Source organism: Talpa europaea (assembly GCF_964194135.1).
Source record: "Talpa europaea genome assembly, chromosome: 7".
NCBI lineage: Eukaryota > Metazoa > Chordata > Mammalia > Eulipotyphla > Talpidae > Talpa > Talpa europaea.
In genome coordinates, this window is record NC_140074.1 from 135,742,950 (window position 1) to 135,758,486 (window position 15,537).

At 69.6% G+C, this 15,537-nt stretch overlaps 1 protein-coding gene across 1 annotated transcript; it reads left to right on the plus strand.

Moving 5' to 3' along the window:
• Positions 1–1,099: 1,099 nt before the first annotated feature.
• Positions 1,100–14,662, plus strand: CARD14 (caspase recruitment domain family member 14; the record flags this gene model as incomplete). The annotated part of the gene is made up of 20 exons (XM_084238696.1): positions 1,100–1,310; positions 2,303–2,440; positions 3,124–3,449; positions 4,602–4,769; positions 5,435–5,554; positions 6,632–6,757; positions 7,126–7,275; positions 7,786–7,896; positions 8,343–8,485; positions 8,582–8,676; positions 9,516–9,579; positions 9,808–10,000; positions 10,770–10,896; positions 11,137–11,374; positions 11,614–11,677; positions 12,096–12,210; positions 12,736–12,906; positions 13,534–13,655; positions 13,935–14,050; positions 14,455–14,662. The coding sequence occupies 20 exons, from the start codon at positions 1,100–1,102 to the stop codon at positions 14,660–14,662; spliced, it is 3,006 nt and encodes a 1,001-aa protein (XP_084094822.1).
• Positions 14,663–15,537: the final 875 nt, after the last annotated feature.

Below are 15,537 nucleotides of genomic sequence, written 5' to 3' on the forward strand. Positions count from 1 at the left end.
ATGGAATGAGGTCGGATAGGTGTGGGGCTGAGAATTTTAAAAAGTTTAACAAATATTTAAAATTTGTAAAGGAAACGAGACTGGGCCCCAGGGCACGACCCCACGCTGCACTGAGGCCTGGCTTAAGGCGGCGGCTCTGGGGACGCTGGCTGTGACAGAAGCCACAAGCTGTTCTCAATGGCGGGCGCTAAGGGGAGCCTGTGTGGGCCTCCGCTGTCCCTCCGGCTCCCCCATCGCCTGCGAAGCTTCCTGTAGTAAGAGTCCGTGCGGTGTGGCCTGGCCTCTGCGTCCCGCGCCCTGAGCCTTCCCCTCCTGCCCCGCAGTCGGGATTCTGGCTCTAGGCAGCCATGCTCACCTGGGCAGGTGCTCCTACCTGGGCAGGCACGCTCACCTGGGCAGGAGCTTGGCATCCCTGCTGCCGGGAACAGAGAGGGAATGTCTGCCCACTCCAGCCACTGACCAGAAAGTAGGGCCCACAGCGCCTCCTAAAGGGGCATCCTCGCCAGGTGTGGCAAAGTGAAAGCAGAGTGTTTTCTGGGCGCCAGCTGACAGCCACCCGGCCCCTCACCGGAGAGCGTGGACGCCACCTGGGCTGCCCGGTCACCCTCCAAACCCTCGCGCTGCCTCTCAGGTGGTGTTTCTTTACCCGTCTGTCACCGTAGCCCTGAGGAGCCCTGTAGACCCTCCCCGCAGTGCTGCCATCACAGGTGGGCTTTGCTCCCCACACCTGTGCTCCAAGTGCAGACGGGTCAGGCTGTTTGCTCACAAGCCAGCGTGGGCCCTCTGGGGCTGCACCACCGTGGAGCAGGCCTCTCCAGACCCATCTCGTCCTAGCGCCGCCCTCGCCTGCTCAGTCTGTTCCAGGCCCCCGGCGCTCCCTGCGTTTGAAAGGCAAGTCCTGCCTCTTGGGGGTGAAGGACTCGACTGGCCTTCAACAGTGTGGATGGACGACCCCGACCCCTTGCACCCCCGGGCCCGGGCTGGCAGGGGAGGGACGGTTCTGTCCAGATGGGTCAGCGCCTCCACAGTGACACGGGGCCAGGGCATGAGCGGAAAGGCCGCGGCTGACGCCCCGGCCCCCTCTCGTCAGGCCGCCGCCATGGGGGAGCTGTGCCGCACGGAGTCCTCCCTGACGGCGCTGGGCGAGGAGGAGCTGTGGGACATGATGGACGGCCACCGCCACCGCATCGTGCGCAGCGTCTGCCCCAGCCGCCTCACCCCCTACCTGCGCCAGGCCAAGGTGCTGGGCCAGCTGGACGAGGAAGAGGTGCTGCACAGCCCCCGGCTCACCAACTCCGCCATGCGTGTGGGTGAGGCGCCCGCCGGGCCGCGGGGCCCCGGGGAGGGCGGGCCCGAGGGAGGACTGTCCCAGCAGGGGCCTGGGCTCCGGCGAGGGGCACCTCGTCACCCCGGGTGGCCTGACCAGTGACCACAGCTGGGAGGCTAAAGTAGCAGAAATGTGCTCTCGGTCCGGGCCCGAAGCGGCTGCCCGAGCATCCAGGCTGTGCTCCCCAAGGCTCTTGGGGGGCTCCTTCCTGCCTCCTCCAGCCCCTGGGCCCGGGGCTCCCTCCACCTCTGCCCCCTGCCAGGATATTTGTCACTGGATTTACTCCCCCCCCCCAGATGCACAGGATGAGCTGATCTCAAGGTCCCTCATTTAGTGACACCTGCAAAGACAGTTTCCAAACACGGGCCCAAACACCGCTGGGCCCGGTGCTCGTGCTTGGGGGCTGCAACCCACCCACCGGGACGGCTTTGGAATCGAATCAGACGGACCAGCTGGTTGGTCTGTCCTGAGACAGGGAAGCTAAGCTCACGTCTGGCGCCCGAAGCGGTTGGCTTAGGGGCTCGTCTCCAAGAGGGCCTGAGAGGGCACAGCATGAGGTCACCAGAGAAGGGGCGCTGTGACTGTCATTGGGGGCCCCGCCCATGGCAGCAGTGGGCCCACCCGCCCCGGGGGCCAGCAGGGTGGGGCCGGGGGGGTCTCCTGCCGGGGCGGCTGCTTGGCCCCCTGTGTTTTGCCCACCAAGACACTGGAAGGTCTCGAGAGCCAAGGCCACCTTCCTCACTCCTTTATCCCCAGCCCTCGCCGGGCAGCTGAGACTGACCGCCACACCGGAGACCGTATGCGTGTGCGCGTTAAATAGATTGCTCAGCGTGTGAGATAAGTGAAGTCCAGGGCTGGCATGAGAGGAGCTAAAGAGCAGCACCCCAGTTCTGCAGAGCTGCCCCCGCCCCAACATGCCAGGCCCCCCCGGGGACCGCCCACCCCCAGTGCTGCAGCTGCGCGGTCTCTCTCAAGGGCACCTGCTGGACCTGCTGCGGGCCCGAGGCAAGAACGGGGCGGTCGCCTTCCTGGAGAGCCTGAAGTTCCACAACCCGGACGTGTACACGCTGGTCACCGGGCTGCAGCCCGACCTGGACCTCAGCAGCTTCAGCGGTGACTGCGCGATCCTCGTTCGGGGGGTGGCCTGGGCTTTGGAGGACCCCCATGGTCTTGGGGTCCTGCCTCCCCCACTGGCAGTGCCAGGCAGCCTCCCTGCTTCCCTCCCGGCAGGCACAGCGCCTGCCCCTAGGCCCAGCACCCCAGGGGTCAGGAGAGCCCGCCACCATGGCGTGGCAGGGGCTGGGGGGGCAGGGAAGGACCCGCCTTGGGCTCTAAGGAAAGGTGTGTCCCTAACCCTCAGGGTGCAGGCAAAGGGGGGCCGGCCCTACCCCAGAAAAGCGTGAGCCTCTTTCCCCGGGGGTCTGGGAGGGCAGCCCAGGCCGCAGGCTGGCGGGAGGGAGGTGGGGAGGGAGGGAGGCGGGCCGGGAGCGTGTCCATCCGGGAGTGGGTTCAGGCGGGGCACTCGCCTTGCTCGGCCTTGGGGGTGGCATTACCTGAGCTGGACGGAGCAGGTCTCGGCTGACGGGGCCTGGGTCTGACAGAGGGTCCCCCGGGGAGCTGCAAGCAGCCAGTCCTTGCAGCCAAACCGTCAGTCCCGCTGTGTGTTCAGCCAGAATAGCGAGTCCAGTTGGGGCCACTGGTCAGGACCTGGCAGACGGCCCCTGCTGGGAGCCAGGGGTTGACTCGAGTCCGCAGGAGGCTAAGGAGCGCTGCCCTGCCTCCCGCCCGGCCTGCAGGCCTCATGGAGACGTCCAAGCTGACCGCCTGCCTGGCGGGGGCCATCGGCAGCCTGCAGGAGGAGCTGAGCCAGGAGAAGGGGCAGAAGGAGGCGCTGCTGCAGCAGTGCCGGCGGCTACAGGAGCGCCTGGGCCTGGCCGAGGCCCGCGCCGAGGGGCTGAGCCAGCTGGAGGCTGACCACGGCCGCATGAAGCGCGAGGTCAGCGCCCACTTCCACGAGGCGCTCAAGCTCAAGGACGAGATGCTCAGCCTGTCGCTGCGCTACAGCAACGCGCTGCAGGAGAAGGAGCTGGCCACCTCGCGCTGCCGCGGCCTGCAGGAGGAGGTGGGCGGTGGGGCCGTGGGGGGGGGGGACGGGGGCGCCCCCCCACACCACCGGCCCACCCGGCTGGGAATCTGCCCCCGTGGGAAGCCGGCCCCTGCCTCCGCCAGCCTCTGCCAGCTCCGCCAGCCTCCATAGCCCAAGGGCCTGCCCTGTGCTTGCCCATGGACTGGCCTGTGAGGGCCACCTTGCCTGTGTCTACACCGCCCACCCGTCTGAGGCCGAGGGCTACGGCTACCTCTGCCTCCCCAGCTCCCGCAGCCCCCACCTCAGCTTCACTTCCTGCCCCTCTGCCTCCTCCTCGGTGGCTCTGGGGCGTGCTTGCAATAGAATCGGGTTCATTTGTCCCCCGTTACTTCCAGCTCGGTCCCCCTCCCAGATCTCCGTGATCTAACTTTCGCTTTTGAACGTGTGGAAGACGAGGCGCCTGGCCCAGCGGCAGGCTCAGGGCTGCAGGCGCCAGTGTCAGGAGGGGACGTCAAGCAGAAGTGTCCCTCCTTCTCTCTGGACCTCAGCCCCGGTGCAAGCTGGGAAAGGCCCTCTCCCCAGACACCATGCCCTGAGGGGAGAGGCCAGGCCGCTCACTGAGGTCCAAGCTCCTCTGGGCCCACTAGCCAGCAGGACGGGCCAGCAGGGCCTGGCCTGGTCGTGTCTGGAAGGCGCCCCGGGCAGAGGCAGTGTCCACACACCATGTCCAGCGTGCGCTGTCCAAGGCCCTGCCCTCAGACCCGATCTGGGTCCTCCTTTTTACTTACTGGTTTCCCCAACCCCAACCCCCTTGATCCAGTGCAGTGAGCAGAACGTGAGGGGTAGGAGCCAGGTTGCACGCCGGCGGGCACTCACTCTCCGGCCTTGCGTGGCTGGCTGCTGGCGCCCCTGAGGTTTGCAGGAACAGTCAAAGATCTGGCCTCCAGGGCCCCTGTCCTGCCCTGGGGATCACTGTCCAGGGGGGCGTCTCTCTGCCTCTCCAATGAAACCAAGCTGAGCGCTCTCTCTGCCCCAGGGGGCCGGGCTGCCCTCAGGTGGGACACTGGTGGGGTGGCCTGGGCTTCGGAAGACCCCCCGCGGCTTCGGGGTCCCACCTCCCCCCGCGCCTCTGGGGGGGACGCCTGGGGCGTGGACGCTCCTGAGGCCTCGCCCGCCTGCCGCCCACAGCTGTACCTGGTGAAGCAGGAGCTGCAGAGGGAGCAGCTGTCGTCCTCCTGTGAGCGGGAGTTCCGGGAGCGGTCCCTGCTGACAGCCGGCAGCCTGGAGCCGGGCGGCGCGGAGCTGGCCCGCCTGAAGACGGAGAACCAGCGGCTGCGGTCCCTGACGTTCAGCCTGGTAGGCCCGTCCCGCAGGGCCGCCTCTGCCCTGAGCGGTGGGGACACGCACACGTGGGGGACAGGCCTGCTTCCTCCCGACTCTCTCCGCCCCGCTGCTCCCCAGTCCCCGACAACAGCTGGGGTCACAGCCCCGACACACACTGGGACGCGGCTCAGCTGGCCGGGCTGCCGCACTCATGACTGATGGGGTCGGCCCTGGGGGCTCTCCTGCCCGCGGAGTGTTCTCCCGTCCAGCCCAGGCTCACGCGGGGACAGAGGGACTATGGGAAACAGAGACTGAGTGACCCCAACCCTGGAACTGCACAAACGTGTTGTTTCTCCCCGCGATGCCTTTCAGTCAGCCGATGTCTCTGTGGAGACGCCACTCTACAGGCGCCCGCGGGGCTCGGGCTCTGCTTTGTTCGCCGCCCAGGTTTTCCCTCCATGCAGAGCTTTGTTAAAGGAACAGCCTGGAGCTCTCCCTGGGGGGCTGCTGTCCTGAGAGGCCCCCTGTGTCCTTGACTCTGCCTCCTGGCCTCGCTAAGCATGTGCGGCCCGTGACATACATCAGGGCGGCGCCCCCGGCCCACACCTGCGCTTGCTGGGGTGCTGGTGCTGGGGAGCCTCGCCAGGGCAGGCCTTTGGGGCGACTGGGCCCTCGTGCTGACTCTCTCTCTGCACCAGGCAGAGAAGGACATTCTGGAGCAGAACCTGGACGAGGCTCTGGAGAGCAAGCAGGAGCTGGTGGACCGCATCCACTCGCTGCGGGAGCGGGCCGCGCACGCCGAGAGGCAGCGGAAGCAGGTGACCGTCGAGGCCGCGCGGCTGCGCTGGGGACCGCGGGCGGCGCCTGCCTGTGTTGAGGCCAGCCGGGCCTGCCAATGTGCCGGCCTCCCCTGCCCCCATCACAGCCAGTCAGGGCACAGCTCAGGCGAGACGGGGTCCCGTCCACAGCAGGCCTGGACACTTGTCTGCGGCGGTACAACCTGAGCGTGAGGCCGAGGGGCCCGGGCGCAGGTGAGGGACGAGAGCGCAGGGGTTTCAGGTGCGGGGGCCAAGGGGAGAGCTGGGGCTGGTTTGGTTGCTACAAAAAACAAGAAGCCACGGAGCAGGATGAGGCAGCGTACTCGGGTCACGGAATAAGGAACACAAGTGTCCCGGCAGCAGCCGCGCCTGCTTGGGAGAGCAGCCAGCTCGGGGGCTGCAGCCGCCCGGCCGCCCACGCTCCCGAAACCAGCCGGCGCATCTGCTGCCCAGCAGCGGCCACTGCCCCGCGCGCCGAGACGCTGCCGAGCACGGCACCAGGTTTCGAGAAGAGAAGAGACGTGCCGGTGCCCTGGCGCGACGCAGGAGGCAGGCGCTGGCGTACTCCCCACCCCGTGAAGAGGGGGCTGTACTGATTTGGGGGAGTGGGGTGGAGAACGAAGCAGTGACATTTTATTGGTTAAAGGGAGGTGGGGCAAAGAATCGTGGACTTGGCTGAAGGTCGCCGCCAGCCACGGGGCCGTTCCCGCGTGGGGAAGCCCGACGAGGCTTTTCTCCGTGTGACTGGGGTTCTGTACCTGGCGCCGCTGACGGCGCCTCACCTCTGGGCGGGCCCCGGCTCTGCCATGCTCCGTCGGCAGCCCGCGGCCTGCACGCGCTCAGCTCGCAACAGCCAGACAAGGGCCGGGCTCTGCTGTGTCTGTGAAAGCAGGTCTCCGGGAAAAGTAAGACAGGTCTCGCCTCGCCCAGGAAATGGTCAGTCTGGCCTCAAATTCACCTGAATTCACCCCTAGAACCAACCCTCTCTCTCTCTCTCTGAGGCCACCCCACCCCACCCCACCCTGACCGCAGCCTGACCTGCCTGGGCTGACCAGGCCACTCGTCCCCTCTGTCCAGTACTGGGAGGAGAAGGAGCAGACCCTGCTGCAGCTGCAGAGGGCGCAGGTGGACTGTGAGATCTTCAGGGAGAAGATGAGCGCCCTGCAGGGCCAGGTGGCGGAGCTGCAGAAGGAGCGGGACCAGGTGAGCGGGAGCGGCCCGCGGTGGGCGCTCAGACGATGCCGTGGGGTCTGGGTGCGCGCAGCTCACGCCGCCCTCAGAGGCAGCTGGCTCCAGAATCAGGGTCTCCTGGGTGCACACCAGGAGTCTGACCTCCCCCACCCCAACGTGCTTGCGGGTAGCATCCTCCCTCCTTTTACTCCTGGCACAAGATGCCTGAAAAAGAGCAGCTGTGTTTTAAGTACCCCCATACTGGCCTGCAGTAAGGCCCCCGCGATTAGTGAACTGTAAACCAGCGACACGCCACGTGTCTCGGAGCAAGCACGAGTCGGGAGCCCCTGGGCGGGGCCGGGATCGAGGCGCACCAGAGACAGGGGCCTCTGCGCCCACAGGCCTACTCGGCGCGAGACGGAGCCCAGATGGAGATTTCGCAGCGCCTCACGGAGAAGGACGCGCTCCGCAGGAAGGTGTTCGGGCTGACCCACGAGCTCTGCGAGCTCCGCCAGCAGCTCCACGGCCTGCGGATCGCGGCGGCGCGCGGGGTGAGCTGCGGCCTGGTGGGAGACGGAGGCGGGGCGCAGGGCCCCGGACCAGCTGTGCGTGGTGGGGGCACGCCGGCCACTCACGGCCACTGGGGTGTGGGGTTTCCCTGCTCCGACCCGCGCCGCCTCCCACGCGGCTCCCATGCGGAACCCTGAGGATGCAGAGCGGGGCATGCTCAGGCCGCTGCTGCGGCGCCTCGTAGGAGGCCGGTCATGGGAGGGGGGCCGAGAGGAGCTCGGGACCTGCAAGGTGAGTATCGTGTGAGGACAGACAGCAGCGAAGCCGTCCGCAGCCGCCTGCGCAGTGGACCGCATGCCCCTGAGGTGTCCGCACCACGGCCCGGCTCTGCACGCCCTCGGCGGTCAGCTCCTGCGAGCGGGGCCTGGGCCGGGAGCAGGGAATGCGATTGCTTCCCCTGGAGGCTGATGGAGGAAGCCTCCGGAAGGGGTGGGGTGGCTCGGCCGGGCCCCGAGAGCCTCTCCTGAGTGGACCCGCCGTCTCCTGGGCAGCCCGAGCCGGAGGCAGGGCCCCGGGAGCCCTGCCCGAAGGGGAAGCAGCGGCTGGTGCGCATGTTTGCTCTTTGCCCGCCCGAGGACGGCAGCTGCCCCGGCGCCTTGGAGGTACGCCCCCCACATCCCGGGAGAGCCCGGCTGCCCCCCCACTATCAGAACAGAGAAGTCCTGGCGGGGGGCCTGCCTACGGAGCCACAGAGCAGCAGGCATCCTCCAGTCACGCGGGAGCACCCATGGGTGCCCGCCTCACTGGCCCTGGCCTCACTGGCCCTGGCCTCTCTGGGCTTCAGTTGCTTTGTCTGGGGAATGGGCCATACGGCCCGCCACACAGGTTTAGCGTGAAAACTGAGCCTCAGGAAACACGGGGAGCAGCCAACGGGGCCTGTGCAGAGTGGGGCTCAGTGACGGGGCCTCCCACGTTCCCCGTGGACCCCCCCCCCGCCTCTGCCCTGACAGCGCAGTCGCTGCTGATTCCCGCCCTCTCCTTACACAGTGCGGGGTGGGGCGGTGTCGGGGCCCCCGAGGCAGCCACGCTGAGCCCCGTCCTCCTTCAGGCTCAGCTCTGGTGCGACCTGAGCGCCACGTCCAGCCGCGAGCTGGGGGACAGCTTCCGCTCCAGCAGCCCCCTGCCGCCCAGCCAGCAGTCGCTGTGCAGGCGGGCCACGGCCGAGCTCTGGGAGGGGCCCTGGGCCTCCAGGTAGGGTCCCGCTGGCAGCTCCCGGGACACCGGTCTGGGCCTCGGCTGGCGGTGCTGGGCTCTGGGGCTGAGCTGGCTTCTCCTTCTGCTTGGCAGCGGCTCCTCGGAGGCCCTGGAGGTGGACCTGGGCGCCTCCCTGGGGGCAACGGCAGGCGATGTAGACCTGGATTTCGAGATCGTGGACAGGGCGGGTGAGTCCACCCCGCTCCCCTGCAGCTGCCCGACCCCCTGGACTGGGCCCCAGAGCTGAGGGAGGGGAGGGCGGGGTGTGCAGGGAGAAGGTGGGTCTCTCCCGGGATGGGGGAGAGGAAGGAGCCCGGCGCCCTGGCTGGAATTCACCCCACAGCCACCAGGGGGCGCGCGGCCCGCGCTGGGGCGAGCCAGGGCGCCAGAGTCCCCGGGGAGCTGCTGTGTGTGCTGACCGCAAGCTCGGGACAGGGACGCCGGAGCCCCACATCTTCCTTCTGCCGGGGCACTGCCCACTCCCCGGATCCGTGCCCTTCTGGTGGAAGCGAGCCACGCACCTCGGCGTCCCGGGCTCAGCGGTCAGGCCGTGACTCGCTGGGCTCAGCCCGTGAGCTGCCACCCGACTTCCCCCTTCAGGGGGACTGAGCTGCATGGGCCCCCCACTTCCCCCTTCACAAGCCGCGTGTTAGCACATGGGGGGCTGGGTGCATCTGGTCCTGCCTGCCCTGGGCACAGCCGGCCTGCCGGCAGGAGGCCACCATGGCCAGTGCTGGTGCCTGCTGCGCTGGGAGGGCAGGCCGGGCAGAAGGGTGGACCCTGCGGACAGGTGGGTCCCTGCAGAAATTCCAGCCCGGGTTCTGGATCCCTGCCCTGTAAAGTGTCGGCGGCTCATTCAAAGGCCGGAGGACACGGTGCGGGCCTCTCGCCACGCCTGTCTCGGCGCCTCGGCAGGGGCTAAGCAGTGGGCGGGGGCCTGAGGCTGGGGCTGGAGCTGAGCTGGTCAGGAGCTGGGGGACAGGAGGGCCGGCCCTGCCCGGGGTCCGAGCTCTCGGTTTCCGCCTAGACCTTCCTGAGTCTGTGGACAGCAGCCTGCAGCCGTTGTCCGGGGGCCCGGCGGTCTCAGCCAGGTGAGCCAGGGGCACCCCCTGTGCTGTGCGGGGGTGAGGCCGGCGGGGGCAGGGCCATCGGAGCCCGGGTGCCAGGGCAGGGCTGGGCCGGCGGGGCAGGTGAGGCGGGTGTCCTACCACTGTGGCAGGGCAGGGTTCGGCCTTTCTGGTGGGGGCTCGCGGGGGACGACCCCAATGTGCTGGGGCCCCGCCTGGGCGCCACACGAGTGTGTCACCTCCCGCCCGCAGCAGCGCCCCGGTGCGGCGCAGGCCAGCCCGCAAGGTCTCGAGCCCCGTCACGGTGCTGGCCTTCCAGGGGCGCGCGCTGCTGGAGCAGATACATGTCATTGGGGGGAACCTCACGGGCATCTTCATTCACCGGGTCACCCCGGGCTCGGCGGCGGATCAGATGGCCTTGCGGCCGGGCACCCAGATCGTGATGGTGAGTGGGGGGGGCTCCGCGGCCTGGGGAGCGCTCGCAGATGAGCCGACGCCCCCTCCTTGGGCGGGCGTGCAGCACGCCCCTCGTCTCGAGTGTCGGGGACCCTCCCCTACCCCTGATATTCCGGTACCCTGCATGAGCCCGGGCTGACCCTGGAACTGGACCACGCCCTGCTGCAGAAGGGAGGAGGGGCTGTGCCCCGAGGCAGGAGCCTGAGAACCCCCTGGCCCCTGGTCCCGGCAGCCAAGGAGAGGCCTTGTAGGTCTGGAATGAAGGCGCCTGAGGTGACCGCCCGTCCCGCTGGCCCAGCTAGCCTCTGAGTCTCAGTCACCAGCCCGTAGCCCAGCCCTCAACGTCTCGGGGCCAACCCTGACTCTGAACGGGGCCAACTCAGCATTCAAACTTGGCTTTTGCCCCACGGTACAAACACATGCCCCCTTGGTGTCCAGCCCGGACGGAAGGAACAGGACGGGGGTGCACCTGTGTGGGAGGGGAGGGGCTGGGGTCGGGCCAGGCCCTCAGTGGGCAGAGCTCAGGGCTCTGCCGAGCACCGTGCCCGAGAGGGACGGCCCCCAGCGCAGCGCCGTCATCCGCCCAGATGTCTGGAGTCCCATCTAGAATGTTCCAGAGCGAAGGCCTGTTTTCAAGAGCGGACACTTCTTTGGTGGACCCTGTCAGGGCGGGTGTGTGTGGCCTGCAGGGCTGGCCGGGGCTGCAGTCCAGGTGGGTGGCGTGGTGGCATAGGGGCTCACCGGCGACTTGCCCTCAGGTGGACTGCGAGGCCACAGAGCCCCTGTTCAAGGCGGTGCTGGAGGACACGACCCTGGAGCAGGCCCTGGCGCTTCTCCGCAGGGTGAGCGGCTTCTGCTGCTTGTCCGTGAAGATGAACATGGAAGGTCTGCACGGCCCCGCCCGCCCCAGGCCGCCCCTGGCTCGCTCAGCTGCCCCGTGTCTCCCGGGCCCTGGGCCCTGGCCATGGAGGCCAGCCCCACCCCGGGGCCCCCTCCAGGCTGGGCCCCAAGTCTGCAGAGGCCCCCAGGGCCCCTCGGTGTCTGGCGGGGTCATGGCTGCCCAAGGCTTTGGCGTTCCGGGGCCCCCCACGCGGGGCCGGCTCTCCATCATGTCCCCTCCCCCAGGCTACAGGAGGCTGGTCCAGGACCTGGAGGCCAAAGTGGTGACCTCGGGGGACTCGTTCTACATCCGGGCAAACCTGGCCGTGGAGGGGCGGGCGGAGGGCGCGCTGCAGGTGCGCTGCGGGGACGTGATGCACGTCACAGACACCGTCTTTCAGGGCGGCAGCTGCTGGCATGCCCGCCGCCTGGGCCCCTACAGCACCGCGGGCGCCGAGCAGGGCACCATCCCCACCTACTCACAGTGAGCTGCGCGCGCCCCCACCGCCCCCTGCTCGGAGAGGCCCCGCCTGGGTGGGTGGAGGGTGGGGCGAGGAGGTGCCCGGCCGCCCCCAGCCCGGCACCCTGTGTGCAAGTGGACGGCCCACGGGGGGTCGCCCCAGCACCTGGGTCCCCCAGGCGCGCGGGGGCAGCCTCTGGGGTGTTGGGGGAGGCCCGGGGAGAGGGAGCCGGGCAGGCGCGCCAGCTGTCCTCTCCGCGCAGGGCCCAGCGGCTGCTCGTCGCCCTCCTTCAGGACCTGGCCCAGCAGACCCCCAGCGCCCGCAAGGTGCGCAGCCTGCTCGCGGCCGCCCGCCCCTCGCCTGGCCGCCCCTCCCGCCTGAGGGCCCGGCCTCACCCGGGGAGGGCCCCGCTCCGAGGGGGTGACCAGGCGTGTCTCCCGTGGACCTCACCAAGCCCTGGCGTCCGCCCAGCCCGCAGGCCCTGTGTGCAAATCCTGGGGCGCGCGCCTGCTGTCGTCTTCACGCCCCTGCCCTGGGGTGGGCTTTGTGCTCTGCAGGCAGCACTCCCTGCCCCGGGACGGCCTCGGCCACGGGGTCCCGGCTCCCCGCTGCCTTGCGCATCCCGGCCCTGCAGGCTCCTGCCTGGTCGGGCTCTGCCTGGGGCCCGCTCCTGTCCCCCGGGGGGCCCAGCCCGAAGGCCCAGGAGTGGGTGCGTCGTGGGTGACCCTTCCTCCCCCTCCCCAGCCGTCCTCCGGGGGGCCCCAGAAGCTGGTCCGTATTGTCAGCGCGGACAAAGCCCAGACCGGCCCTCTGTGCTCGCCCCTCGAGCGTGCCCGGCCGGACCCCAGCAGGGTGGAAGGTGAGTCCTGGGAGGGGCTGCGGGCGCCAGGCAGGTGGGCCTTTGGGGGGCCGCGGCTGGTCAGCGAGGCCAACGCCTGTCTGAGGATGGCCGCTGGCCTGCCCTCCGGGGACATGGCCCAAGCCCTGGCCGGCCTGCGGTGGCCGGGAGGCGGTCCAGGCCGTGGCTGGGCCGGCACAGGCAGTCCCGGGGGCGGGGGGGGGGGAGCTTGAGAACCACCAGCACCTCGCTGGGGCAGCGGGCCCCTCGGTGGGCACCGAGTCGGGGGCCCAAAGGGGGTGTCGCAGTGGGGAGAGCAGAGGGAGGGAGGACAGATGGGGGCGCAGGTTGTGGGAAGGAAGGGGGTTAGTTGGCTGTGCCCCAGATGACGGCAGGTGCCGGGGCACAGCGGGGGCAAACACGGCCCTGCTGGGGGGTGAAGAGGGCCCTGCGGATAGGGGGTGGGGTGGGGATGGTGGACCCCTGTGGGCAGAGGCGGCTCCTGCGGGCGCCCCGCCCCCGCCCACACCCCGCTCCCTCCCGCAGACTCCAGCACGCGCTTCTGGGCAGAGAGCTGCTTCACCCTGGCGCCCTACACCCTGGTGCACCCCCACAGGCCCAGCCGGCCGCGGCCTGTGCTCTTCGTGCCCAGGCTGGTGGGGCGGGTCCTGAGCGAGAAGCTGGGCCTCCTCCACGGCTTCAGCAAGTGCCCGGCAGGTGCGCGGCGGCTCCCTGCAGGCAGACGGGTGGAGCAGGCCCCCTCCTTGCCCTCCTGGTTCTGGGGCGGGCCCCTCGCTGTGACGGCAGCCACCCCGCCCCGCCATTCCTTCCCCGCGCCTCCACGCTCCTCTACTGAGGCCCGAGCTCGGGTCCAGGCCTGCCTCCCGGGCTCGGGGACACGCAGGGTGGATAGGGGGTCCAGGCAGGTGGGCCTTTGGGGTGCAGCGCGGCCAGCGAGACCCTGCTGGGCGGCAGGCTCTGGTGGGGAGATGGAGATTTGGGGTCCAAGAGCCTCTCAGGCCCTTCCCCTCACCACAGACGTGAGGCAGGTTCTGGGAGGCCAGAGAGGAACACCGGAGCCTCGGCGCGGGCCAGGGTGGGGCTCGTCAGGCGACGGCAGAGCTTGTGTGTCCTCATGTCTGTCCACCCACGCCTGCTCCCCTGCCTCTCCCTGGCATCACCCCGAGGATGCCCCAGGCCAGCTGTGCAGGGCAGGCCGGGTTTGTAGAGGCCATGGGGGGGTGTGGGGAGCTTCCTCCAGAGCTGGGGGGCCCCGGGGTGGGGGTCAGCACAGGGTCCCTCAGGCCCCACGCGGCTGTGACGCCCGCCCGCCGCCCCCCGCAGAGCACCTGAGCCAGGAGGAGTACGCCGCCTTGAGCCAGCGGGGGGACGTCGTGCAGGAGCAGGGGGCTGCGGGGGGCCGCCGCTGGCTGACCCGCCGGGCTGTTGAGGCCCTCATGGAAAAGGTAAGGGGTGCGGGGCTGCCGGGGCTCGGGGGCTCCTTCTCCCCGATGAGGGACCAAAGCAGGCGGGCAGGACTGACGGGGCCTCTGGCTCCTCGGGCCTCACACGCCCCTCGGTCTCCAGGGCCCGCGGCGTCTAGATTTCCCAGGTGATGCTCCTCAAGCGCGTGAGCCCTGGCAGGCAGGGAGTCCCTGAGCCACCCCCGACCCCTTGACAAAGTCCAGTGCTTCCCGCCCCCGGCTTCCTCCCGGCGCGCCCTGACTCGCCTCCCTCCCGCCCAGGACACCCACGCCCTCCTGGACGCGGGGCTGGAGAGCGTGCGCGCCCTGCACGGGATGGAGATCTTCCCCATCATCGTCCACGTCGCCGTCAACGAGAAGGCGGCCAGGAGACTCAGGTGGGCGCTCCCTCGGGCTGGGCGGCTGGAAGGGGCCCGCGATCTGGGGGGCCGTAGCACGCGTCCCGGCGCCAGCAGTTGGGAGGGCCGCGGGGCAACCCCACGCCTCTGGGCTCAAGGGGGAGGGCCGGGACCATCTCAACTCAGGCCACAGGTTGGGGGGACCCGCCAGCCTGTGCGGTCAGCTGAGGACACGGACGCCAGCACTGGCCTCAAGGCAGGGGACCAGCCTGGACGTCCTGCTGCCTTCCTTAGACTCTAAGCGAGACCCCAGCCCCTGACGCTGTTAGAGGGGCCACCTTCACCCCGGGCCTCCTTCACTTGGTGCTGTCGCCTGCCCATTAAGCAGGGCCCTCGCAGCCGAGCTGAGGCCTCTCCCCAGCCTGCGCCTCTTCACCCCGTAGGAAGGCCCTGCAGCGGCTCGGCTCCTCGGAGGAGCAGCTCCTGGAGGCCGGCAGGCAGGAGGAGGGCAAGCTGGACAAGGCGCCCTGTCTGTACTGCAGCCTGGCGCCCGACGGCTGGGGCGACCAGGACACCCTGCTCAGCTGTGTCCGCCTGGCCGTCGCGGATGAGCAGAAGAAGGTTGTGTGGACAGAGCAGAGCCCCCGCTGACTTCGAGTCCCTCCCCGGGCTGCAGGGACCTTGGCGCCGGTGAGCGTACGCCTGTCCTCTGAGCCCGGGCCTGAGGGCACTGACTCCCCCGCCTCGCCGGGGCCGGGCTGTGAACCCCACCACGTGCAGGCCACAATCGGCATTCCTGAGATGCAAGTGCCCCCCGAGGTCATGGTCACTCCTGCCCAGAGCACAGGCCCAAGTGGCCGACCTCGGCCGATGGCAGTGATGCCTCCTGACTGCGGACTGGCGCCTGCACCTCCGCATGGTCTCCCTGGTGGCCTGTGCCTGGGTGCCACGGCAGGGCTGCGCCTGAGCCCAGATGGCCCCTGGGACAGCCTCACCACCCCAGGGTCCGCCCAGCCAGCCCGGCCCCCACCCCCGCACAGCACAGGGTCAGCTGACACCTGGCCCAGATCCAGCAGCTCAACAATTCGGGTGAGCGACTTCACTAGGAGGCCAGAGAACGGCCTTGTGTTTTACTGAGATAAAAGGCTCTCGCGGCACCCTGGCCTGCGCTCCCTTCCCCCCCTCCCCCCGCACGCCTGGGGGTGGCTGCTGTCCCCCTTGGAAAGTCGCAATGGAGGCGCGCTCCCCCATGGAGACCACGGCGGGGGTCCTCAGTGGGGGCTGCTGACTCACCAGTCAGGGGAACCCGACCTGGGGCAAAGACCTGACTGGATGCAGCCGAGGGAGCAGCCACAGTCCTCAGGTGTGCAGGCCCCGAGACCTGGGGTGTGTGGCTGCAAAGTACGAAGAGTTCCAGCTCTTCCACCTGCGTGTCCCCGAGCCCAGGCAGGTGGCTGTAGCAGGCGGGGGACGCTGCTGCGGCCGGGGACCCTGGATCCTGTGCCAGGAGCCGGCTCGGACACGGG